Source organism: Gavia stellata, chromosome 13, assembly GCF_030936135.1.
Source record: "Gavia stellata isolate bGavSte3 chromosome 13, bGavSte3.hap2, whole genome shotgun sequence".
NCBI lineage: Eukaryota > Metazoa > Chordata > Aves > Gaviiformes > Gaviidae > Gavia > Gavia stellata.
This window is the reverse complement of record NC_082606.1, coordinates 20729301-20757053: the sequence shown is the minus strand read 5'-3', so window position 1 is coordinate 20757053 and position 27753 is coordinate 20729301. Positions and strand designations below refer to the sequence as shown.

Below are 27753 nucleotides of genomic sequence, written 5' to 3'. Positions count from 1 at the left end.
ATGTAGACCTTTCTGTATAAAACTTTACAGGGGGCTTTTTGCTAACTGGGAAAGAAATAGAAGAATCAGTGAAGGCAGATGAGGCTGGGGATGTCTGCCCACTCTTCAACTTGGTTCATGAAAGAAGACTGGAAATTGTAAATATGATATTTTGACAGTGTCCTGCAGCTCTGGAACTGAACCATCTTAAATCACAGTGCTAATGTCTTCTTCAGCTGAGCTTATTATGATCACAGTTTAAATCCTGAGAAACAGTGCAGAATTGTATGAAACAAACAAACAAAAAAGGATTGCTTTTCTACTGGCAGCTGTCTATCCATCTCTGAGAAAAATTCTTAAAACTTCATTACGACATCATTTACCCCAACATTTGGTATTGTTAGCTATCGCACTTTCTTGCCTTTTGCTAGTAATAAATCATCTATTTAGAGATTCGTCCTTGTAGTTAAACAGCTCGTAAGCATGACCAGAATATGCGCTGCCACTTTCTTTGCACCACATCTTCAAAATTCTGCACGCTGTCTGTCCTAAAACATCAGGAGAAACACTTCTTGCTAATACACCTGGATTTGTGCCACAGCGATAATCAGCATCCTGTCATTATCAGACTCTGGTAGGCCAGCACTGTGGTGTCAGGCAAGTTACAGTATGTTTACCTGTACACACATTGAAGTACTGAGTGCAGTGCAAAGGAACCAGTCAGACTGCATTGAAGCAAGAGTCTCCCTATTAATGCAGTCAGAGCTCATGGACTGAAAAGTCTGGTTCAGCCTCTGAGGCATTCAGAGTGGGGGATGGAAGCAGAACTAGCTGGAGCTGATCTCTGATGAGAAAGGGTCTGTCTCTTCTCTAGGTGGATTGTGTTTGAATGCTTTAGTTGTGCTGAAGTAGAACAGCCACTTGTACCGGTCAGGCTTATTTAGCAGAGGAAAGGGTTATTGTTCCTACTAGGCAACACAAACTGCCATCAATCTGGTGCTTCTTTGGGCTCAGTTTAAGAGAAGCAAACAAAGTTTGAATAAACAAGCAAAGTAAAGCCTCTTTTGCATGCCTAGCGTCTTTTTCATTTAGTATCCATTTGTTAGTGCTGCTAGCTAGGTTGGGCTCTTCTGAGATCACTGATTAATGCAAATACAAATGCAGTCAAAGTTATCGTTAGGGCGGAGAGCACAAGAGAAAAGGAAGAGGGGCTGACAGCCTTCAAAATAACATGCTAAATCTCCAGCAGCTGGTTCCTGCTATGCAAGTTTTGTCAGTGAAAACTACCTTTTGAAGTCAGTGGTGTTTGGATCTCTCCGTGCTGGGTCTGGAGGCAGGCAGCTTGCCTGCTCTGATGGAAAGGCAAGCACCATCATCTGTCAGGCTTAACGATCAGAATCTGTTTGCTGTACTCTCGTTTTATGAGTAGAAACTTTATGGGCTGGTCAGAGCTACCAGTGAGCTAGGCAAATCAAAGGCATCCATCACATGCAATTATTTGTTAGCCTTTGTAGTGGTACATGAGAGATTGACTTGATCAGCATGATGCCCCATTGACCCTCTCAGCTGAACGTACAGGTCTCCATTTACACATAGGTCAACTTTAGGAGCCTTTTCTGCAAGTGTCAAGTTTATCCCCCCAGGTCTGTAGTGAGAGGCTTTAGCTACTCTACCAACATACCCCTGAGCTAAGCAAATAGTACCAGCACTTGTATGCATTTGTATACCAGCCGCAGGGAAGATAAATGGCTTATTGTGCTCATACTGAAGGTCAGTAGGTCAAATACTGAGTAGTGTCTGTCTTGCAATCTGTGCCTGAATTATGGGAAACATTTATGTGTGTGCTTAAATCCAACCCCAAACACTAGAGAGCTTAAGAACACTCTTACACTGAGCACATTCCTGAGTATTTGCACAAATAGGAAAAATACCAGGCGTTGAAAACATAATATCCAAAATGTGTTCATGTCTTGGGCTTGTTGTAGGAAGTTAGCTGAGCTTGTGTGGTATTTCTAGCCAAGCTAGATGTGACTAAGGAATACAGCTTACCTGAGGCCAAATCCTGCCTCCCATTAGTCAAGAGTCTGTCTTCAGTGGTCTTGATTTTATTTTTTTAACTGAGTAGGGAATATAATATTCATCCAAAGGTTATTATGGGGGATTTTAAACCTTTTTAAAACAAACCTCTCCGTCACCTTTTTTGATATAGTCTAGTTAAAGCATTTGTACACAGAGAAATGGGTGGAATAAAATTCTGGCATCAATTAAGATCTTATGTTCTAACCTATAAAAATGAGGTGAAGTATCTGAGCTGGAATGCAAAATCTGGAGAAAGTAGTAAGGTAGTTTCCGGTGCTATTTTTGTATTTCCTGAGGCTTGTGTCATTATGTGCTGCCTTATTACTATTCTCTTATATAAGATAGGAAAATAACGGAGGGAAATTGCTTTTCCATTCTATTTCCTGAAGTCTAATACACACCATTATTTCATCTTGCATTCAGATATCTCTGATATTTAAATGCTGAAGATCCATACTAGTTGGATACTTCATAACGTATGTCCATGTTCCTGAGACTTTGGTGTATGTTTAGAGTTCCTTTGGAATATCTCTCTCCTTTCCTTTGTTGCTCAGCAGTGCTTTTTCTCTTGTTTGTTCCAGTTAAAAGTATTTTTCTTTCTGCAACTAGCTTGTGTACTTTTTGTTCTCTTTTTTAATGTTTTTTGTCCTTGAATGCTGACGCTTGCTCAGATTTGTCTGCGACAAATTGGTCCGGTGGTGAAGCCAAATGCAGTGCGGTAGAAGCAAACCTACTGTGGTATTGCAAGCATTGTAGCTACCCTGTAGTATGTGGAACTGTTACAGTGGTAACACAGTAGCTCTTAAAAAGTCTTTATTTTATTGAGCGTAGTAGCACAACCCATTTGAGTTTGGTTTGGGTCAGTTTTTTGAAAAGTAAATGTCTGACTTTAGTCACAATTTGTTCCTTCAACTATTACTAGGTCGTGATATTGTTACTTATATACTGTGGATGTTTTCTTTGCATTTTAACAGGTCTACAACATGTTTCAACATCAAAGTCTTGGAATTAAAGTCAGCATTCGAGTGACCAAACTAGTCCTGCTCCGCAACCGTCCTGTGAGTTCTAACTCATTTTTACCCTGCTGCTATAATTGTACTGTGGTAGTCTCACAGGCGGAACAGGATCCTTGTGCTGGGGTCAGGAGGGACAGTGGGGCATGTCTGGCCACATGGTCACAAATTGTAAGCGGTGCCTGCCACGCCACACCAGGCAGTATTAAAGGTGGGAAGTATAGGGGGCTCTGGGAGTGAAAGGAGCTACAGTCCTTTTATTTATCCTTCCTGGTAAATCTTTGTCCACTTATAGCTGTGAATAAGTCTCGGGGGTTAACTGTTACAAAGATATGGCTCTGGTATCGAATATATAATTTCCAGATTTACGAGACTTTTGAACGTAGTGCTGTATTAGAAGCTTATGACTGCTGCCAGCTGATGGAGTTTGTTCTGTAGATCAAATGACAGAAGTCAGTGTGGATTCCAAAGTCCCTAGTTCACCTGCTCAGGTGAAGCTGGTTTCACACTTTCGATTCTATCACATCTATATCTTTGAGCCTCTGATATTTCATCAGAGGTCTAATGTTTTACGTAAAGACTGTGACTCATATTTCTTCTTTTGTATCCCTTTTTTTTTTCCAAAAGGCAAAGCTGTCTATTGGGCATCATGGAGAGAGGTCTCTGGAGAGCTTTTGTCAATGGCAAAATGAAGAATATGGTGGGGCAAAATACCTTGGTAACAATCAGGTTCCTGGCGCGAGGGATGACACCCCTCCTGTGGATGCTGCTGTTTTTGTAACCAGGTACAGTGAGGTCTGGTTTATCAGTTTACTTCAACCAATAATGGCCCATAATCAATGGTGGGGTTATCTGGTCTAGTAGTAATCTAAGAAAAAGATCTGTTGATGATGATACATTTGCTACCTACATGCTGTTTGGATGGCTCAGATGAAAGTGATTTGTCTTGTTTCTGTGTATACTTAACAAGGTTACGCAAAAGCATCTCTCATCCTGAACCAGAGCGTTGTTGTAGTCAGGATACAGGCAAGACGTGGCTGTCTTTTCTCACACCAGCTGGTATAAGTGGAAAAAATAGGGGAGGTTTTGGAGCATAAGCCCTTCTTCTGAGAAGAAAGAAGCTGTGGAGTTGAGAACACAGCTGAGAACAAGTGCTCTGTGTGTAATTAGGTATGAATCAACTGAACAGTCAGAGAGGAGAGACAGCTGGTACCTGTGGAGCAGACAGTGTGTCAGTAGTGTGGAAGTGATGAGGGAGTTATCTCCTAAAGAAAGTGAGAGATGAATACCATAAACTAAATTAATTTTCTCTCTCTTTGCCCTAGGAAATAACCACTTTAACACCTCTCTTGTATCACAGCTGACATAGAGGAGGGGTGTCAGTCTTAATTTGTTTGTATGTTTGAAAACTGTTGCGTTTATTTAAGACATGAAATAATCTGCGTATGAATACTTGAGCAAAATTCCTCGCAGGCCATGGCTCTGTACCTAGTGATGTATCGAACACATCAGGGTATGGCCCAGATAAAGTAAGCAAAAAGGGTGTTGTCTCTATTAACCTGTAGTCTTTTTTCCTCTAACTTCATTACCTGAGCTCAACCTCTCAATACAATGCAAGTCCCATGTTCCTCACAGTCACCATAAATTTTGACTAGCAAATCCATGGTCTTTTAAGTTAATTGCATACTTTGAGATGTAAATGAAGAATGCATTATTATAGAAATGATTTCTGAATAATTAAAGTGAGCACAAAAATATAGCGTAAGATGAATGCTGTATCTGCTAGAAAAACACTACTTCCTAGCCCCTTCTTCCCCAGTTTGAGACAGGAAATGTCTATGCTGCAGTTCAATGTTACTCACCTCTTTCACCTTTTTTTCTCTGCCAACAATGTAAGTAGTAATACATGGTTTTGCGTAAACTGCCATTCTGATTGTAATAATCTCTTGTGTTAACAGTCACATTGCAAACTATCCATGGGATTTTGATGAGTGTTCAGTAAAATAGCTGGGGAGGAGGGCATGGGGCCAGCAAAGTTCCTAAGAATGCACCTTCACAGACATGTGTGCAGTTCCCCCAAATCCTTCTCTCTCCTCTGTATTCAGTGTAGTCCGACCAAGCACTTAAGCAGATACTTCACATTTTAGACAGGGTGAATAGTTCCTTTGAAGTCGATGGGCTGCACATCCTGGTTATAGTTAAGCATGTGCTTCATTGGATCAGGGCCTAAATAAATAACTAACATTTTTGTTAAACTCATCTGGGCATCCAGTTGTCCTGCATGACAAGTGAGGCATACAGAATCTCTTCTGATGTGCTCTAAGCACGAGGCAGAGGCAATGAGCAGAGCATTTCATCTGTGCAGTTTCTCTGCAGCTTATAAAATTGAATGCATAATGTCAGGCTAAATGAGTTGGACTCAGGCATCTGAGGAAGAATTCTAGAAAGAATTGGTAGGAAGAATTGTTCAATAGATTTGCAGGGTTTTGCAGTCAGAATAGCTGGAGAAATACAGGTTCTGTTCGGTTAGAAACTAGATTCAGATTTTGTGAGAAAGTTCAGGACAGGGAGCACATTGCTGTGCATAAGAGCAGCATTTTTCCTGTTTGAGAGGTCAGCAGTGTGTACTTGTAGTCTTTCTCCTTCCTTCTTGCTGTGTCTTGTCATCCTTAACCCACCCTGCTTCTGCCGCATAGAGGATGCTGCATTGTTTGGAAGACTTCTGGCCCAGCAGTCTGATTCCTGCGTCAGGGAAATGAGGTTTTCTACTCTTGGCTTTGGAAGTTTGTGTGTGTGTGTCCCTGGACCCTCCCCAGACTGTACAGATGGACCAGTGGTAAAGGATATGAGAGCAACAGCATGTCCAGCACAAGCAATTGCGCCAGAAAAAGCAGAAGCTGAATTTTCAGCAGCTGCAGCTGCTTTAGGACTAGAAACAGATTCTTTGGGGTCAACCTCTGAAGAAATCCCTCTGGTTCCAATCTGGCTGTGTTCATCTGAAACACCAAGGCATGCTTGCCTTTTGAAACTTCATCTCTAACTGATGTTCCCCATATACTCATTTCTATGCAAAAGTAGATTATCTAGGTGGCAAATATCCCTCCTGTGGGATTTTAATAGTACCCACCTGATTGAGTTCCAGGTAAGAGGTATACTATGCCTGTGAAATAAGATGTACCAATGTCCAGTTCAGTGAATAAATGAGACAGTGGGAATAATCTGTTATAGCCCTGAAAGTTTGAGTATAGTGTTGTGGTCTCTATAATCATTAGACTTTTCTTGCTCAAATTCTGGTTTTGAACTTGCAGAAATTCAGATCTCTGGCATCTATGGATAATGTACTACTTATTTTAATGGGCAGCTGACCAGAATAACTTCTGTCTGCAGAATCTGCATCTTAGTGATCTTAGAAGCATATCTCATTTGAAACACATTCCCCTTCTTGATCTTTTGTCTTTTGCATTCCCTAGGAAATCTTCAGACATTCTGAGGTTCTCCTCACTGCCTGGCTGTAGGTGTTTGGGTTACTTACTAGACTATAGGTGATGTGATAGCAGATCAAAGAATGACACAACACTGATAGGAACAGAATTCAGAGCTGCCATTAAGCAAAGACTTGGGTTTTTTCCTGACATACTGGTGTAGTTATTTCATTTGCAGCCTGCTCCTCCCTTCCACATTTCTCCAGCCCTTTGCCTTCCCATTAAATGGGCAAATGAAGCAATTCAATGTGCATCGAGGAAACTGGGCGCATAGTGCTACTAAATGTATGTATGGCTGTGGAAAGGTTTTTTTGGCAGGTTTTTGACTGTACCAGTTTCCCCTGTCCTTTAGCTTTATGACCCTGCAGGGTTAAGCTGGTCAAAAGATGTCATTTGAAGGATGCTGGGAAGTGGCCATTAAACGGAATACTTCTTATTCGTGTTGCACAGTTCAACTACTGTCCTTCTTTCTTACAGGAAGGACTTGAATTGCAGAATTTAGCTTAGCACAGTTAGGTATTTTTTTCCAGTTCATGTGAGCCAGATGGAAGAGTGACTGTAGGAGGAGTTCCGAGCAATTCTTTTCTGGCTGTTTTTATTGAACAAAACAACTGACTTGTCATTTTTTAGAAGAATTGTTTAAGTTTGATAATGGAAACACTCTGCACAGTACCACAAGTGATAATGTCTGAGAATTTCACAGGTCCCTAGAAGATGGGAACACATGTCCTGCTTGATTCAGTCAGTTGCTAAAAGTGAAGAGTAAAATTGCTTCGCAGCTACAGCGTGTGATTTCAATATATTATCCAAGACTTTGTGTGATAAGGTCAGATCTTGGATTTGAACTGCAGCTCCTGGAGTAAGAGTTTTATTCCAATGTAGGTCTATAAAAGATTCTGCTAACAGAACTGTGTCTCTGTGATAAGAGACCTCCGCACATGCAATGAATATTAAGATATCTTTTTTATATCCTTGGAGTAGCATTATAGTATCATTCATGTCGAGCTCTCACTTCAAAAATATAGATGCAGTCAAGCTCAAAAATACAACAGAGACAGACCTGTGATTGAAACCTTTTTAAAAGCAGATCAGTTTCAGTGCCATGATGGGGCCATCTTACCTTACTGGTGTGACTGGTCCACAGGTGAGACACATCTTTCTTAATGCCTTTTCAGTCTTTGGCTCCCCTCTGATTGCCAGGAAAGGCCTGAAGGAGTTTCAGTCTATAGGTTTTGTGATGGGGTGACTTCTTGCCTTTGGAAGAAGACTGAGACCCACCAAGGTCATTTGTGACTAAAGGTTTGGATTTGCTTTTCTGTTTGGCCACCGAGTTTTGCGGTAAAATGTTTACGGTAGGTCTGGATGATTTAAAGCCTAGCATTTTGGTACAAGATCTTTGAATAGAAGGATGGCGTCTCTTGGACTTGTGTTTGTGACAGCTTAAAGGATGGGCTGAGGAGGTTTCATACTTGCAGGCCCGCATGCAGTGAATTGGGCAGCTATGTTCAGTTCTTCTTGCTGACTTGTTTCAAGTCCTTGCCTGACCAGACAGCATCACAGCACTCTCTTTACAGACGAGGATTGTTCTACCTCTGTAGGAGAGTCTGCAAGTTGTGCTGTATCATTTACGAGACCCCTCATTTTATGACATGGTGGTAATTTCTCCAGGGAGCTGCCTGAAAGTGCCGGACACCTTTCAGTGTAGAACACAGAGTGCAAGGAGCAAAATTGCTGTGCTTTATTTCCAGAGCTGGCCAGCCCCTGAAGAGAGATGCTTTTCTAGCAATGGCCTCCTGCCATCTACTAATAGTTCAGCTATCTGTTGTCACAAGAAAAGCATCTGTTTGATTTACCAGTTTATATAACATAATAAGTCCTTAAATAAACCTCCGTCAAGTTGGCTCTGGGTACTCAAGCAGGCGCACTTGTGCCAGCTCCGTCAGGAGACTGTCATTAGTCTTCTTTGGAAAGGCTGGAATGCCAAGGCGTCGAGACACAGTAAGGCTGCAGTAAAAAATGAAAGCTGGTGCTGGTGTGTGGTTGTAGCTTCCGATTTTATTTTGTTCCTATCTGATTTTTTTAACACTTTGATGGTTGTTATGGTTTTTCTGCGTTGAAGCATGGTTATTTTTCTGTCTGCTTAACAAGAGCTGGTAATAGTTGTTGTTTCTCTCCCTCTGAGCCCTTGACAACTTGATTTGTGACTTTCAAAGGAGATTGGTGTGAAGGGTTTGGGTTCATCAGCCATAGTCCTGTGCCTTAAATCCCTGTTCCTATAAACCCTAGTTTCATATTTTTCTTCAAGAAAAAAGTATTTTTAATCTTTCTCTAAGTATTTTCTTTTTCGAAGTATTTATCTTTCTCTGAGTGTTCACTCAGTATTATCTTTCTCTAAGTATTTTTATTCTTCCCCCCGCCAAACTCTTAAACGCAAAATCCCACTGAGGACATTTCAAATGACACACTCCAAATGTACTAATACGATTCTCTCACTAGCCTTCCCACAGGGTGAGGAAAGCCATAATGATAGAGATTATGGTTCCTTGGCTTCCCTTGCGTTAAGGAACTTCTGAAATGTTTTAGCACATGTGATGCTTTTCTCCAGCTCCTCTTCATAGCGGATAGCACTGCAAAGCAGGTCTGGTGAAGATAGCTCCTAAAAGTCTAGGTCTAAGTGCTTATTGAAATGTATTAAAACCATTAATTTAGTTATAAAATACGTTTCCTCCCACACTTGTTCTTCTGTCACGAGGAATCTCATTTACAAAATCTTCTCACATGAAGTGTCATCACTTAGATGGTGGGCTTCAAGGCTTTTTATTCTGTTTCTGTTTAATACAGCTGCATGGATCCCTGGTTGATTTGTGGGTGCCAGTGGCATATGTAGTATCTCTTCCTGCCTTGATGAGATCTGGGGAGACTGGGTGAGATGTGGGGCAGTAACAAAGATCAAATGAAGTCTCTTGAACCTCTCTCTGTTGGATTCAAATCATAAAATGGCAAATCTGACTGTAATAAGTTTAGCTGAAGCCATCTCACCTGGCTGTTACCTGGCAAATCCTGAAATTCTCTTTCTTCCTTCTTGTCAACATCTGTCTTTCTCTGTTTAGTCCTGCTTCTTTCTTGTCCTTTTCTATCCCAGTGGAAGAAGAAATAAAACCCGAAGAACTGAGAATTTCTGGGCATACATGATCAGTTCTGTGCCTCCAGGCAGTGTCCCCACATATGTCCTCCACCAACTTTTCATGGTGCTGTTGCATCACAGGGTGTCTGCTCCATTTTGTTATAGTTCTCTTGTGAAAATAAGAGGTTCAGTTTTAATCCAGTTGCTGAAGAAGCCTGACATCATAGAGTGAGGCAGTACTCTTTTACATGCTAAATCTTAAATCTATTAAATTGGACTGTAGTATATGGAGCTGATTCACATAATTGCTTGTAATCTTGCAGTAGCAATCAATGCTGCTATCTGTGTTGTCATCATGTAGACTGCACAGCAGTTTTAAAAAAACCCAAACCTCAACACCCATGATATGTGAATCATGCATCACTGCTTTTTCCTAGCCTGAAGTCTGGAGGTACAGGATACATTTCACTTCTGTTCTGTTTTTCTTTCTAGGACAGATTTCTGCGTACACAAAGACGAGCCTTGTGACACTGTGGGTAAGTCAAAGAAGTAGGGGAGAGTATTTTGACAGCCACCTCTATGCTAAGAGGAGCTTTCTGGGCAATCTTTCATTCTTTGGTTTGCTGTAATGTTGCTTTTGCTATTCTGTATACCTCTGTGATGCAATTATGGGTTAGTTGAGCAGGGTGTGAACTATAAATAAGCCATTAAACATTAACCGCTTCTAAGCACTGGAGGTCACTGAGTTTAGGAAGTAATCTTAAGTATATCTACCTCTTCGGAGTGGATGTAGAATTAGATAATCGGAGATTAAGAAACTGTCTTTTGGTGTGTCTGTATAATGCTCCTTTCAGTGCTCTCTCACCTAAAACAAGAATTTGCTAACTAATGAATGTATTTCCCATTGTAAGAACCTGTGTAACAGTCCCAGATCAAACTGGCACTCAGACACCAGAGAAGAATACTTCATTGTAGGCAAGCCAAGTTAAATCTTCTTTTCTGCCTCCTACTCCTCCTACTTCCTAACTGCCTTTCATCTTATCCAAACCCTGGATACACAGGGTCCTTGCATCCCACACATTAAATACTTTGTTTATTTATTTATTTATTTAACTGAGGTTACAGTAACCTTCACTGTATCTGTTGTCCTGGTATTTTTTTTTAATCACCACAGTAGCAGCAGTGTGTGGAGGCATAGCTCAACATCCTCTCTATGATGATTGCATGATTTTTTTAGATTTGCCTTAAAGTCAACCGGTCCCTTATCCTACATTCTATGTGAATTTGGAATGGATCCTGACTTTCAGCTGATCTTACACTCCAGTGTTCAGAGAGACACTCGCAGACTAGGGGTTGCTATGCTGACGATAGTGGGTGATGAAGAGCATGGGGGAAAGTGCCTTCAGCAGGAGCTCTGAAACTACCTACAGAAGCCTCATCTCAGAATGCAGATCCTTCCTTCTCTGTGTTGTGGAGACTGATCAGGTGAAAGGAGGAAATACAGAGCTGAAAAATACATACATTTTATTTTCAAACATGAGCAAGGACTGGCCTCTACATCCAAGTTTTCTTTCCAGTCAGAATCCCTCACAATGCGTTTATTGTGTCGAATGGAAAACATGCTTCCACTGAGGAACGTTTTTATACTGTGTACCTGCATCTGGAGATGGCTGTGGTAAGATACAATAAAGAAATTTAAAAAAAAAAAAAAAAGAGAAGCTGATGGAAGACATATGCTGACTAAGGTCAGAGTTCTTTCCATTTGTAAAGACAGTATTGTTGAAGATCTCTATTGAGGGAATTATATTACCATAGACAGCATGACTAAGGAAATATTTTTATGACTTCTTTTCTGTTCTTACCCAAGTACTTTCTTGTGCTGCGGCTTGCTGCAGGCTGTGGCTGCATTGGAGAAAGTGGAAGATCAGAGCAATAAAGATTAAACTCATTTGTTACTCTTTCCAGCATTATTTTCCCAAGGTATTTAGAAGGTGAATGTTCCTGGGACAAAACCAGTCTGGCCTCTTTGCTCTCTTCAATCCTACTTTTCCTTCCCTCTCCCCTGACAGTTTCATTACGTAGCAGCAAAGCACTAGCATCTTCACTTACGCATTTTCTACGTCCTGCTGTTTCTGTTGTCTGAATCCAGAGGCAGTGTGCCTTATCCCTGAGTACAGATGAAATCCTTCATCATATGATACTATCTTTTCTTAAATACTGTTGAAATAAGTAAATATTGTGATAACATCAATTTTCAAGCAGTATTGCCTGTACCCAAATTGGTACATTACTGCAGTTGTTTCAGATCATCTACAATTTAGGCCCTTACCTCTGTGTTGTATATACTGGCAGCATATTTTGAAAGTTTTCTTCAAAACTGTAAAACGAGGAGCTATTCTGGTAGGGCTGCAACCTGAATGAAGTCCACCCAAGTTATACTGCGCTCTGATACCTCATCTGTCCTTGCCTTGAGAAATGCTTCTTCTGCTTAGTGGCTGGAGGTAGAGCCTGAAGAAGATAACCAATTCCTCTGGTCATCAGCTTGCTCAGGCGTAATGCAGTGGTGCAATATAAAATTGGAATGCTGGATTTTGATGGATTCCTATCCATAAAACAGATATTTCATGTTTCTGAGTTCTTTTGTGTGTCCTAAACCCATAGGGTAGTATCTGATAATTATGGATAATGTGTCTGATGCCCTGAATATATCATATACTTGTGATTTATATAGAGATCATTGTCTCTGACTTCTGAGGATGGATGTAGCACTGTATTAGCTTAATTCCCCTTTCTCTGCCAAAGGTATTGTATTGGTGATATAACTATGTGATTTTTCTTTAGTGATGAAAGTTAGCCCGTGTGTAATCCATTAATATCACAGATGTTAGACTAGAAGGGAATTTGACCTTGTTATGTCATTTGCGTATGTGTCACAACAAAGGAAGAATAAATTAAGGAATGTACTTCCGTGGCAAGTGACTGGTTTGAGAAAGTGGTTAGTGTTGGTACTACTAAATTTTAACTGTGTGAAAGATTCTCTTAGAATGGGGAAAAATAAGTGTCAGTTGTAGAGAAGTAGGTTTTTAATAGCCACCATTCCATGCCCTGTATATATACATGGATTATAGAAGTAGCAATGTAGCATGGCATTTACTTGGGCTTAATATGAACGCAACAATCAAAGTAGGCTGATGCCCACTGGTATACCATACTGGCTTATGAAGAATTATGTTGATGTTTCAGCCGTCTCTATTGCTGCTAGGTTCCTATTCCTCACTCCAGCTCCCAGATAGTCCCCTCCAAATCAGCAAGACTGCCTGCAAAAGCAAGAAGCTAGTCCAAAGAGTGACATCGCATTTGGTCTTGACGGTGATGCTGAGGTTATAGCACTCCCCAAAGTTCTCTAGAACAGCAACTGGCTTTCATTTCTTTCTTTATACTTTGCTTTTATATATGAAGAACATGGTCTCAGTAGGTGCCTATGGGTTTTTATACCTGCTTATGGATGAAGTTGGCCATTTCAATGTGGTACACTGCCATCCTGTAAAGGAAGAAACACCTTTCTGGTGAGCAGGCATTCTCCTAAACTAGGAGACTGAGGCTACTGCTCTATATAAGGCAGAGAATTTGGACTCTAGACTCCTGATTTCTATTCCCAGCTCTGGCATTGACTCATTGTGTGACATTTGGCAAGTCACTTACTTACATTCTGAATGCTTCTGTCTACCTCTGTGAAAAGAGGATTTTGAGTGCAAAGCTACAGGAGATGGTATGGCTTAAGAAGTTCTCATATAAAAGTAGTGTGATGTCCTTGAGTATATGATGCAATACAACTCCAGAATCTAATGTTGCTTAGTCATGTTTAAGAGCCTATAAAGAATCTATGAGATTATGTGTACTGAAATAAGAGGACTCAGAGTGCTGTAGGTAACGTGTTTTTTACTGACAGAGCCTTGATTTTCTTTACATTGTGAGAAATATGGAAGCAAAACTTTCCCTGGTGGAAGTATTGAGGCCCAGCTGTTGTTCGGAAGTGGGATTATGAAGTTTAAATGGCTTGTAAGAGGTGTTCATTTGTGCTCAAAAAGATCCATATTGAAAAACCTGTCTGGAATCTTTGCCTGCCATGCAGACACAGAGAGAAAACAGCAGCAGGAGGTTTGTATTTGTATTCTGGCAGGGGCCCCTCACTGAAACCAGTTGCTCTGGGGACTTCGTTCAAATTTTCTTGGCCCAGCTGCCAAGGTAGTGTGGAAGGTTACATAATGGCTGAAACAAGCTCAAAAATGGTGAAAATATGTAGGTATGTCTTTGTGGGGTGATACCCCACTGGCTGTGTCAAGAAACAGAACCACATTTGTTTAAGAAATGGTTTGTTAATGCTCATTGCCCCAGTTGGTTGTGTAAGTTAGCCCTAAGAATGAATGAATTCAAAAGAAGGTGGACAGAAGGAAGACAATATGCCTGTGTGCAATACATTTGCAACACTGAGTTTCAACAGCGGGACCTCCGATAGGCTCTGCAGTTTGAATGGGGAAGGTTTGCTTCGTGCGACACAGCCTTGTCACACACCAGTCAAAAAGTTTGCAGTCTGCCGCTGCTTCAAACTCTTCTCTCGTGATGTGACTCTAACCAGATCTGCCGTTTCCTGCAGAAAAATCTTTGTTCCAATTGAGCTGCCTCTAAGCCAGCCAAATTGAGAGTTTAATGTCTAGCTATTAATATCAGGCTGCAGCTTGGAGCCTTGCACGTTGTCAGAATCCAACCTTTCTGTGACATAAGCAGATTGAGAATGCCCCTTTCGTTCAATATTTCCACTGCTAGTGCCAAATAAGCAGCTTTACGGTTAGTTAGGAATGATCCTGCATATTTCAAGGCAAAGCTTGGCCTTGATTCCTCAGTGTACATGTTACCCCAGATCCAAGCTGAAGCTTCCCTGTATTCAGCTAATAATAAAAGTGGGGGCAGTGTGGAATTGGGAAATGGAAAATGAGAATGTGTCTTAAATATCCTTAAATTGCCCTGGTTAAAAATGTCTTTACCTCTGCTGCAGTCACATGTGCTTTTCTGTGGCTTGATGTCGGGGAAAAGAAAGCAGAGTACAGTGTATGTACTGCAGATGGGCAGATTTAGTTGAAGGAATAGCTGCCTGGAGAAAACCAAGCATCAGAACGGAGGTGATTGAGAAACATAGTTTTCCAGACTGTTTCCACAAGTGAATCAATGTTTTGTGAAAAACATTCCCATCTCCTGGCTGGCTTTAATTAAAGGGCTCAAAGATAACTTACTGAGAGTCCTGAAGATTATAAATCCTTCCATAATTTGTGTCCTTTTTCCTGAGTCTTCCAAACACTGATATGTAAATGGGGAAATCGGGTTTTGGTTTTGCCACTGTGCTGCTGGGTGACTGCACAGATGACATCCTTCTGCTGTACCAGTGTGGTCATATCTTAGTCCTTTCCTTCTTTCAAAAGTGTGTAGAGAGCTATGGGTGAAAAGCGCTATCATAGAGAGCTGCATATTAGCCGATTTCCCTCCCTTTCTAACTGCACCCTGCTTTCTTCTTACAAGTTTATCATAGCAAAGTGTTTCAAAATATGCCCAAGTTTTGCAAACCAGACATTTGGTCTATGTCTCAAAGTAAATTTGATCCTTTTTTATTCCGTTGAAAACACCTGAGTAAAGGACTGCACATTTTTAGCTTTTCCTTGCCTGTTTGCTTGTGCAGTCAGGTGGCCTGTCCACAGCAAGCAACAGTTCTGGTAGGTCCTGCCTGAACTGTGTACTGCTCATTTAAATCTTCCTCCCTATGTAATATTGATTCCAGTCCCCAAACAGTGTCACAACAGAGAATTAATCCCCAAGGAAAGGGAAAAGACTAGCTGGTTTGCTGTGAGTGGAAAAGAAAAGGAATTCTCACATTAAAAACATTTTCCATAGTGGTTCGTGTTGAATGTTTCTGTATATTCCAGGGCGGGTTTTTATTTGATGCCAGAATAAATAGAAATACCTGCTGCTTAAAACAATTCATTAGAGAAGCAGTGCCTGGCTTTAGCAAAAGCCTTGCTGGGACTGTCCTTCAGACCAAAATCAAACATGCTTTAATGCATTAAAATGAACATACTGTAGGTTAAAATGTCCCTTAAAGAGACACTGTCAAGTTGATTTGGTGTTTGTGAAAGAAAGGGACCTCACAGCATTGCAAATTTTTACATCACTTGTGGCTGTGTAGGGCAATGGTGGCTTTATGAAACCAAAGGGAGCCATGGTAGAGTGCAGTGGAAGACTTTTTTCCCTTGCTTTTTGGTTGCTAGGGAATAAATACTCGGCTGCATAACCCAGACAGTGCAGAACTGTGCTATTGGGCATATTCATCACTACCATCTCTCAGGCCCCACCCTACCCACAATGGCCTTCCAGTTTCTTTTCACCAGCTAGCAATCTCTCCTCTTCCAAATTCCCACTAAAAAATTTGTGTGCCAAGTGAGTGTAATATAAGATTGCATAAATTTTAATAGAAGCACTGGGATGAGCACAGCCACTCAAGTAATCAGGAATTCCTGCTGCCGTAACCCTTGCTCTTCCTCGCTTCAGTATCCTGTGTGCACTTTTCCTTCTTTCTTGTTTCAGAGACATGGCTTTAGCCACATGTGCACAGCTGTTTGCAGGCTTACAGCTAAAGACCAGAGGAAAATCCTGCTTACATTGGACTCAGTGTGAGTTTTGTTAGTGATTTCAGTGGGGTCAGGATCCTGGTCCTGTTCTTACTTGTTGTCTGAGACATGCAACCCTCCCTTGGGCCTCTGTCAAAAAACTGGCTGAGGTTTTTTCTAGAGAGACTAGTTGGTTTGGGGTACCTGAGACATCTTTAGAAAGCCTGATATCCTGAGGATGGTCCTTTGTACTTTCTGAATGTCAGTTGACATGTCTATTAAGCTGTCTATTTGAGCATTCAAAATCACTGAAATATTTAAAACTCTTGCAAAGAAACAATAGTCTGTGAGAGCCAGAAAATGAAACCCAGTAGAAACCACAGTGAAGCTTACCAGTCTGCTTTTGGAGAGACAAGTAAAACAGAAAATACAAACAAAGGCCATATATACGCAATCTATTCCCCTCCATCCAGTCTGTAAAAATTAAAAAAGCTGGGCATGCTAGTTTTAACAGACTACATATTTATTGTTAAATACGTCAACTTCCTCACTGATTTATATGAAAACTTAAAATGTGTGCAATGTAGTTGGTTGAGTGAAGTGCTGTTATTTTTTTATAGAGACTTATTTTCTGTTTTTCTTGTTACAGAAAGTAGAGCATTTGAATTTCATTTGCCTTTGGGTTTGTTTTGCAGCTCAGTAGTCTTGTTTAGGTTTGTCTTTATTCATTCCACATACTAAGACTGGTGGGTTCTTGGTCTCCTTAGCTGAAAAATGGCTGTTTTTCTGGAAGAGACAGAGTAGCCAAACACAAGATACTGTCCTTAGTTCAGAGCTTATATGGTCCCGTTGCAAGGTCTTTTTGTAGAAAAGAGGTGATTGATCAGTCTGGTCTGTTCTTAAAATTTATTAATCTGTGAGTGCTATCAACTGAATTTCTAGTTATCTCAACTTTTTTCTTAATCTTCTCTGTGTTGTTTCATGTCTTGGGGGCAAGAATTAACTTGCATAATTAAAATAAATGAAAGCATTTAGTGGAGGGAGGGTTAGTGACAGATTTTCTGTATGTTTGTCACTGTTCCCTCTTCCATGTGTTTTCAGTCGCTAGCTCTGAAGTATCACAGACCCTCAGCTGCTCTCATGATTAACCCCCTTCCCTTGCCTTTTTGCCAAGGGTCTATTTCTCTTTGGTGGTAGTTCAGAGCTCTTAGAAGCTCTTGCTCAATTTTGTTCCTTCATCTTCTCTTTGTTCAGCTGGGCCTGGACACCAAGAGGCTGCTCTCCCTGGAGAGGCCTGGATGGTCTGTCTTCCATCACGCTAACCGCATGGCTTGCCCACTGAGGTCATGGAATTTCCCTACGTTTACTACACTTTGTTCTTCGTAAACCTCCAGCAGTTCCTTATTAGTTCTCCTCCATACATCATTCTCATTTTGTAGCCCCAAAATGTGTTTCAAGCACTTTTATTTTCCGATTATTTATCTGTCTGTCTGTCTTCTTAGTAAGGACCCATCCCACAAGATAAAACAATAGGCCTCACAGTGGTGGTATATGTGTGAAGCTAGCTTGTTCTCAGTAATTTGGAACTAAACACTGTCAGTGGGGAGGAATAACATACTTCCTGCTCTGTTACCTGGCCTTTCATTTCCTCCACCATCAAACTGCTATTGGTAGTTAATGCTCATAGATATTTGAGCTGGCTTGCTGAAATACATACATAGTCTTTGTCAACTGTAAGGCAGTAGGTCCAAAATCTTCTCATCAGCTTACCACCCTGCTTTGGTTTGTTAGCATATCTTCACTGATCTTAAATCTTGCTTTTCTTGTTGCTCACTCAAACCCTCAAGTCAGGCTTTATGCCAGAGCTTTTGTCTTCCTTATTGTGGCTCGCCCCCAAAGTAAGTTGGTGCAGGACATTTAATTTTATCTTAGCTTGAAAACTTTACCTTCTCCCATGGTTTTATTAATGGTTCATGGTAATGAGTTTTGATAAATACAAGAGAACAACTGTCTAAAATGCTGTGAAAAGGAACCATAGTATTCCTTTACCAGGCAACATATTTCTAAGTAAATATCCTTTAGGTCATCACATCTCGTCGTTGTACAAGGTGGGTGCTGATTACTATTTGAATTGAAGATATCTTCAGAAAACTCACTGGCTACAAGAATTGTGTTACGGTACTTTCCCATCAGGCATCTAGGACTCCAAACCAAATCCTAGCCTAATGTCAAATTGGTGCATAACTAAGCTCCTTTATGTTCCCTTTATCAAAAGGAGTATGTCATGAGGGAAAATATTTGCCATGACTTTATTGATATTTATTCTGATACTCTGACTTTATTCTTTCATTTCAGCTCCATGCCATAACTCACTTTATGCACTAAATGAGTGTGCAGTTTGACTGGTACGGGTGCAAACATGTACTGCATTCCACTCCAGGGCCATTTATGTCTGTGTGAAATTATATAGACATGTACACAAAGCACCTGGGAATTTCGGTCTCCTAGCTTAAAGGGCAGATACCTGCATAAGATGTTCCCTTCCCCATCTTTTTACCTTTCACCCCCTTCCTACGTCTGGGGCTTTGACATGCAATCATTGTGGGGAAAAGGACTCATTATTACTGTTTCAACTAACAGTTCCCAATGAATTTATGTGATAGTGTCCCTCAGTAAATTTTCGTGCGTGGAGTAAAAAACAATCAGAAACACAATTTTTTAATGTTTCTTTTTCTTTTGTGCGACAGGCAGTTCCTATGTTTTTGGTTCACCTGAATATACTATGCTAGAACTTCTGAATTATAGTTTTATCTCCTAGACAGTTTTCTGCCTTGATTATTTTCTAAATTAGAGATGATGTGTGGGACACTGCCTAAGAACCAAGGCTTTGCTTATGGCTAAATACCATTTAATCACAATTTGAAGAAATCTCTGCTGTTTATCTCTGAAAGTGGTCATTGTGTTTGCAAACAGACGAGCTGAAGGCAGAAGCCTAATTGATGTCCAGCTAAGCACACACTGCCAAACAACTGTCAAGAAAAGCTCTGGAACTGCTCCTTGCTACTGTGTGTATGAAGCTGAGAAGCCTTTGAGGCAGACAGGAGCAGAGCAATCTCATTATATTAGGTCTGTGGACAGACCATTTCTGTCTTTTGGGGTTTATAGTATTTCTGCTGTTGTCTCTCGCCTCATCCATGTAAACAGAGACTTGCAGATTTTACATGCTTTCTCCACTGCTTCACCAGCTTCACACCCCAGCTCCATCACTTCCCCTTGCTGAGGATTTGTTTCTCTAGGGGATTCTTGCAAGAATGAACATAAAACAAATAAAATAATCTCTTCTGCTTTCATAGCTCACCCTGCTTCCTCCTTTCTTTTTCATAATATAAGGCTGTGGAAAGAGAAATAATGTTTGTTTTCTACAGTGTCAAACCTGCTGTTAGTACACTGTAAAAAACCCATTGCTTGCTATTGTTGTCTGTGCTAGAAATGCCAACCCAAGTTTCTCTGCCGCAGAAAGCAGGATTTTCTGCTATGACATGCTTTCAGACCAGGTAGACAGGGAAAACATGGGAGTCATAAATGCCGTTGCTTATTGTTTCTTAACCAAGAGCAGGGAACAGATTTTGCACATCCTAACTTCCAATCCAGTGCCTTACCAGTTAATTGATGGTGCCTCCCTGATAGACCTGTCCCATTAAACAATACATCGAGGTTTTTTTGCATTCTATTTTTTTTGTAAAAAAGAATTTCTTGAGAGGAGAAGGAAATGAATTTGTAAATAGGGCTTTTCCTCAGTAAAATTCAAAGCTCTTTACCAAAGAGATCAGAACTGTTATCCCCATTGTGCTGAGTGAGGAAATGAAGCCTAGAGATGTGAAGGGACATGCCAAAGGACAGAGTTGGCTGGGGGCTAAGCCACAGCTCTTGAATCTCAGTCCAGGCTCCTCAGCTGGAGGCAATGCTACCTCTTCTCAGGCCTTCCCAGTGGAAGCTCGGCTTCTTTGGGCAGCAGCCAGTTCTTCAGGTCAGTAAAATAATGATTCAACCCTTCGACAGGCTGGAGGTTTGTGTTTCTTCTTTCCACTGCCTGGGTCTTTATTTTTACCTCAGTTTACATGTTCCAGCCTGGTCAGTTCGCTGCAGACTGTAGCCACATATTGTTTAAGAAAGCTGACGCATTTATAACTGAGAAACCTCTGAGGTTTTTCTTCTTCTCCTGTCAGACATAGATGGCTTTTATCCAGTTGACTGCTTTACAGTGCCTTTATCCTTTGCTGGCTTGAAAACTTTTCAGATAGTTTCTATTGTTTTATAGACCCTGTAGCTAAAAAACCAAGCTGTGTAAAAACATCTGTACATAGCTGTGCAATAGGCTACAGACACGTAGGGTAATAAGGCATGATTGCATTCATTGTAGCATTTGCTCCACTGGATAATCAAATAGAAGCATTCCAGTTGCACACAGGATATGTAAGAGTAAAGGAAGGAAATGAAGGACAGTTGCCTACTGTACTTTTACATTTCTTTTGTCTTGCAGCTGTCAAGACTAAATGCAATTTTGAGAGCAAGTTTTAAATAACGTAGAGATGAGATTTCACTAGTGATAACCAAGAAAACAGCACTGGGAAGTGTGCATAAAACCTCCCCCCCATCCTCAAGAAGGAAGCTTGACCTGCACTGATTTTCATTTGTTGGTTTTTTCAACTTTGGTTAACCGTCTGGTAACATGACCTGGTATCAACCTAGCCTGTTTTGCAGGGTGTCTGGTCCTGGAAGGATTTTGCTAAACCAAGTGCACTCAATAGATTGAAAATCAGTTTAAGTCCTTGGAATGCTGTTGGTTTTTATTTAACAATTCTCCCACTTCCACTGCATCAGCACAAGATCCAGGCCTGTCAGTTGTGATTGTGCTACACATAACGCAATTAGGAATTGGGCATGTAAGAGGACTTTGCACCACTGAAAATCTTCCCTGTGTTTACCAGCATGCTGAAAACGCAGTAGGAAGTGTGCTCCAGCTATGATCCAGTACAAGCTCACTTCATGGCTGTAAATGTCAATGGCAGGTGCTGTGGGAGAGGTGGTGAAATTTTGAGCTGACCCAAGAATGCACAGACCATGGTTTGCCATCTTGTGTTAGAAAGAAGCACCTCCACTTTGTTGACGAAATCGGTATTTTACAGGGACATCCCACTTCATAGTTAGATTTGCGCCGTATTCACAGTTCAACAAAATCGAGGGGCTAAAGACGACTGCTTCGTGATCTGTGGTAACAGCTGTATTTAAGCATCTAAAAATACAGTCTTATTTTTAGAGGTTCTGTCCCACACTTGAGTAATGGTTGCAATGCAGCAAAGTATAACTGATATAATTATATTTAATAGTTTTGTGACTCCAAGCTGATCAGCTGTGACTGTTTTGTGCTATAGTTGTAAATGATAAAGTGGGTAAATTTCACCTACTTGGTCTCAACTAGGCCATTAAAAGTGGTATAAATACTCTGTTGCCCACAGTGGAAGTGAATTTACACTTTAAATGCAAATTTATCTGAATACCCTACACCTGAAAAATCTTGCCATGTAAATAAAAATCCATCATATTTCAGCACGCCCTCTTTTTAACCCTTTATATTGGACAAGGATTCTATACATCAACACTGTGAATCCTGCCATTTATTAAATGGTAGATCATGAAAAATGAGTGAACAAGGAGCTAAACTTCCTTCAGTACTTGTTGCTTGTAGGAGTGGAAAAGACATTTAGAGAAGCACCTAGGAAGTTGAGAAATCAGATGAAGCAGTTACAAAAGGCTTAAGGTGATTTGCCACACAATTTTTCATTAACATGTAGGGTTGTGATCCGTGGCAGTTCAGGGGGATACTGGATGCTTTTGCATTACAAGGATGGCAAATGTCAGGGGCCTAAGCGCATCGTCAGCCCTTCTGGGGGTTTGACTGCCTGGGCCAACTTATGTAGTAGTTCAGGTGTCTAGCTTTGAGGAAAACACTTCAAGAAAGCTCTGCTAAGAACCTCTCTGCTCACCTTGCTTGGGTGCAGTGGGACTGCCCCTTTGTCAGTGACGCCACTGCCTCTACCTGCCTTATCATGCTCGACTTCAGCTCCCCTTCCCTTTTGGAGCAGCGCCTGTCTTAGATGCTCCCTGACAGCAAACTCTAGAGAGGGACAATGCAGAAAACACGCAGTAGGCATGTCGGCCATTTCAGCCGATTCTTTTACTCCACAGGAGACTATATCTGAAGATAAGATGGTAGCTTCATAATTTGCTCAGAATTGATGTCTCTGGGATAATTTTGGTAATCTTTTGGCCTCACCTTAGAACATCTGGCATGGAGATAATGCTCAGCTAAGGATTGGCCTACTGAATCAGCAAATTCACATTTCTCTGTTTAATGTCCAGAAAATCCAGAACAACTCTTTTAACCTCATTTCTTGGGAAAGTTTAAACAGGTAGAGGTGAGCAAACAGACCAAGCAGATTAAAAGAGATAAATGAAAGCCAACATGGTTTCTAGGAAAGGAAGCAAGATCATGGCTCAGTGACTTGTTGGAATTCTTGAAGACTCTTTCTGCCAGAACAGAGAAGGAGAAGGGGGAGATGCAGTGGGCTTCACATTCCTAGCTTTTTCTAAAAGCTTATGATGGATTTTCATTGCAGTATTAAGTGTCTGACGTTTGTGGTCACGGAACATGAGAAATAAATGATTTCAGTGGCCTGAAGAGTAAGTAGGAAAAAGTACGAATAAAAAGTCCATTATGTTTGTGCCAATGCAAAATTTTTAGTCAGATACTGCAGGGAACAACTGTTGCCTCTGGGCTTGTGTCTTTTGAGAAAGGAATAGGCTGATGAAGTCAAAACCAAGATTTGCATTTTTGCACATCCTAGGGAGGGAGGAGGCATTAATAATCAACAGTGCTGGTATACAGTGAAAGATTTAAATTTTGTAGGATCTTTTGGCTTTTGAGCTGTCTTGCAGAATGCATGGGTTTCTAGCTGGGAAATTACACCAATCTTCATTAACCCTCAGTGAATACAATGTGGCACTTGTGATCAGTGGCTTTTAGTTTTCTGTTTTTTCTGAGCAATTATTTGTTTTGAAGAGGTATAATGATTCTCTGGGTTGGGATACAGACTAGAGAGAAATTGGTCCTCTTTGTTTATTTTTGCTTCCTGGTTAGATCAATGCAAAAATATGTGAATATATCTGTGCATATGCATGTGTTTGCATTTCTATATCTATTTATGTGAAAGTATACATCTTTTGATAATGCCCATTCTGGAAAAAAATTATGCATGGCAGAACACCTTGAATTTTACATACCTGAATTTTGACCAGATCTTCCTTGTAGAAAATACTGGGGTTTCCTTATCAAGTTTTTGCCAATTTAGATAAGAAGATGACTGTAGGAGATGGTGACATTTTAGCCTAATTCTCACTGAGGTGTGTGTATATATATCTATGTGTATATATAAACTGTCTTTTGAACCCCTGGAATTTTATTTGGACACAGGGGTTCTGCTATATGCACTTTTAGATTTCAGCTTCAGAGTCCTGTAATCTGCATGGTGTTTGTCTGAATTAGTTTGACAAGTCTTTTTGCCTTTTTGAACAGCTGGTAGAAATATGTTGAACTTATTAAAATAAAAAACAAAAAGAAAATCCTAGACCCAACCCATCAGATATCTTTCTCCTTCTGCACTCTTTCAGTACGATTTGTAGAATGCTAAGGATTTCTGTGTTTGCTTAGCTTGGAATTAGCCTTGTATTTCTACTTTAGTTAGTGGTCATAAGCAGTCAGCAGGTTGAAGGTATTTGTTGGTTTTGTGTAGTTGTGTCATACATTTTTGTGTAGCCATTTTGCCTGATCTGTTTACATTAAGGCTCTGCCTGACCATAATTAGACTGCTGGGTACACATTAATGTTCTGCTGAGGATCTACTTGTTGGTTTTAATAATGTCATCCATCAAGCTCTAGCATGTACAGCAATATTTGCACTGTAGTAGACAAACAGAGTAAACACTGCAGTTAGTTATAAGAAAACTGGCCAGTAAGTTAGGAAACTCTGTGTGGATGTTTTTATTTATAGGAAAGTTAAACTGATGCTCTAAAATGAGTCTAATCAGACTTTATTGTTGTTGAAAAGAGAGAAAAGTAAAAGACTGAAGTTAGATTTCTATTTAGAATTTATATTTTATATCTCTGTTTAAGAAACCTGTAGACTCATGTTTCCTATCTTCTATGCCCTAGTTTGTCTGCTTTACTAGCTATGTCTGTTGGTCAGAGAGAAAGTGCTATCTCCACCTTGGGGTTGTCTGGGTCCAAGTATGGACTGACTACACCTCTCTAACCCTATGTCTTGATTCCTGATCAGTTCTGGTCAGTTCTGGGGAAGTGCTGGTGCTCTTTCTAATCCCTTTGATGACCTCTTACAAGCGTGTGTTGGCCTGGACTTCAGAAAAGCAGCATTGTTCACTGGAGTTGCTCTGTCCTTCCAGATGGTTTTCCCTGTGATTCTTGCCTGACCTTCTGTACCTGGACACATACTTAAGCAGCATCTGAAGTAGACATGCTTTGTGAACCTGGGCCTCAGATCCTGCAAAACAAAAATATTGCTTAGGACTACTGAAGCCCTAAGCTTTGTAGTTTTCTTTCAGAGATGTCAGTTGCCTCATGAGGCATCATGATGGGCCTCAACTCTTGACTGCTGTGGTTTGTGTTGCAGGGCAGAGCTGTGTTTGCTGTGATGGTTAGATCCTTGGGACTTTCTTGTCTGAATGACAGATTTAAAAGTGATAACTTTTGACTGAATATCTCAGAACAATTCCTCTCTTTTCTTTTTTTATCATTATCAGTGTCACTTGTTGCATTGTTAAATATGGGAAAACTGTAGTCTATATTTGTTCAATGAACTAGTGTGTTTACAGAGATGCAGAACACCCGCTCATGCACCATTGTCTGTGTGCCATGACATGATCTAAACACTGAATTAAATAAAGCTTTTTGGCTTTACACTGAAGTAAAAAAGACAAAGACCAGCCTTCTGGGGGTGGGAACTAAGCAAAAGAAGCCAGGAAATAGCTTAATGCACCTTCTCCAAAGCCAGCGGTAATACTCCTATTGATTTCAGTAAGATTTTGATCAAACCCATGGTGATTATGATAGCTGGTACAATTAGACCAGATGTATTACATGTTCAACTTGTTTTCTGTGAACGCCATGAAATTGTTTATGATATCATTAATCAGGTGGCTTTGTTGGAAAATGCATCATCTCATTACATGGCAGCTGACAGGAGGCCACTGCCACTGAGCACCAAAGCAGACTTGTACAAAAATATCCTATCTTAGTAGCTGGAAAGTACAGCTGTTACCGTTGCAAATTCTCTCCCCGAGCCACTTACTGAGTGGGGCTTGACAGCTGAGAAAACCCCCACAAAACAGGGTGCAGACTCAGCACATAGTTTTCAATCAGGGACACACAGATTTGATTCATAACTGGAAATGTCACCCAGACAGCGTACAAGTATATAGGAGCTTCTGCACTTACCAGGGGTGTTTTATTTAGAAGCACGTGAGACTAGAAGAGGCAGTTCTCCCCTTGTAGGTCCTGATGCTTTAGCACAAAGACCTAGAGCAATAACATGAACACACGTGCATGAAAGTGTCCCGCTGGCTTCTGCAGGATACTGTGACATTAAGTTTCTTTAGTGCTGCCTGCAGGTGCAGTCTGCCTGTGAGCCTCACATGCTGTCATTTCTGAATTCAGACTATAAAGGCCTCAGGACTGGGACTGTGCCTTGACTTGTGTCTGTGAGGCACCAGGGACTCTTCTGGCTGCTGTCAGTCATCGCAAGGAGTTCAGCGGTATTCATCCAAATTTGTGTTTTCTTTCACAGGAGCTCGAGTTTGAACATGAGAGATTTCTTTTTATTAAGTGTGAGAAAAGCTCATGCTGGTCTTTTTCTTAGTGAAAATTTCTCTCTTGCTTGTGTTACTTTAAAGGTGACATTTTATTTTTGAGTAATTCAGACAAAGAGGTACTAAAGAAAGTAGATTCAGGACATATAAAAAGTATCTCCAGCTACATTACCTCTGAAATTAGCCATTACTTTTCTTCTGTCAGGCTGGCACTGTGATGTGTTTATGTCTGTGTAAAGTACCATGCAGGTCCTTCCCTTCCTGTGGGGTGGAAGTTGGACCGGACAGCTCTGTTTGGGATGCAGAGGAGTTAATAGTAATTTTAACCTGATTTGGTGAGTGTGTGTAGGCAATACGTGTGCTTTGTGCTTATGTGTGTCTATCCCAGTGACAGTCTTTCCCTAACAGCTTTTTAACCCATTGGCCAATTTGAGTCAAATTTGAGGATATGGATCTCAGAAATATTAGGCTTTTGGAAGTTTTCTGAAAACTAGGAAACTGAGTAGAGGAGAAAGTCCTCTCCCTTTGATGCTGCCACTGAGGGAAAGATTGCATCACCCACATTTACATCAGAAACCCCTAGTGGAAATGCAAATGTGTAGGACATCAAGCCATTAATTTTGTAGCAAGTTTAGAGGTTGTTTTTTTTGTTGCCACCTCCCCTTCCACCATACTATCATGCTCTGCCAGAACAAATGTGCTGACTGTGGTACTGTGTGAGGAGAGAAGCAGAGCCATGGCACTGCCTTAGTCTCCTCTTCCTGCCTGCCGACGTGGAAGGATCATTTTCACTCCCTACTTATGGCAGCAGAGACAGTAGCCAGTGCTGAGGTGTTAGGGACCGGCTTCATTCTCTTGCATGATACAAGCTTTTCAACCAAAGTTCTGACTTCAACAGAGTAGCTCAACCCTATTAACATTAGCGGGCACAGTCCCCAGGTTTGTCAGTTTTCTCAAGTCAGGCAGGCTGTGAGGTTAAATCAGCACTCAGCAAAGAATTAAAACAGAAGGGCTGAACCAGGAATTGCTAAATACGTTTATCAGTGCGTGTGTTGGCTGGCAGCTTGACAAAGTGAAGCAAGGAGCTTAGACAGCCCTGAAAGTCAGGATGTAGGAGCTGTAATTGAGAAGTATCACAGAAGCAATTTGGAAAAGCATCTGTTCAAAGTTTGATTACTGTGAATCATCCCATTCTGCTGGCCTGCTCTGCTAGTCGCCTGAGCTGCTCTTATTTTGCCAAGAGAACAGCTTGACACGCATACAGCGCCTAAAAATAAAATACACTTTAAATATTAACATATTTCAAAAGTATAGATTCATCCACTTTTTGAGAGTAACAATTGCTTAGTCATTCTTTAAGAACATGGAAAGAATTTAATTGAGAGCCGTGGAAGAATGCCATTCATCAGCAGCACAGGTGTTCAGCCATCTCCAAAACTGCCCTGTTCCACAGACTGCGCTGAAACTCTCCAGACACTGAAACA

At 40.9% G+C, this 27753-nt stretch overlaps 1 protein-coding gene across 1 annotated transcript in view; it reads left to right on the top strand.

The window, feature by feature from the left end:
• The window catches only part of ADAMTS17 (ADAM metallopeptidase with thrombospondin type 1 motif 17), a 192554-nt gene that overhangs the window by 36483 nt on the left and 128318 nt on the right, over positions 1 to 27753 (top strand). Inside the window, exons 5-7 of the mRNA XM_059824030.1 lie at positions 3033 to 3116; positions 3699 to 3856; positions 10170 to 10213. Coding sequence (XP_059680013.1) covers positions 3033 to 3116; positions 3699 to 3856; positions 10170 to 10213 — 286 coding nt within the window. The remainder of the gene's footprint in view (positions 1 to 3032; positions 3117 to 3698; positions 3857 to 10169; positions 10214 to 27753) is intronic.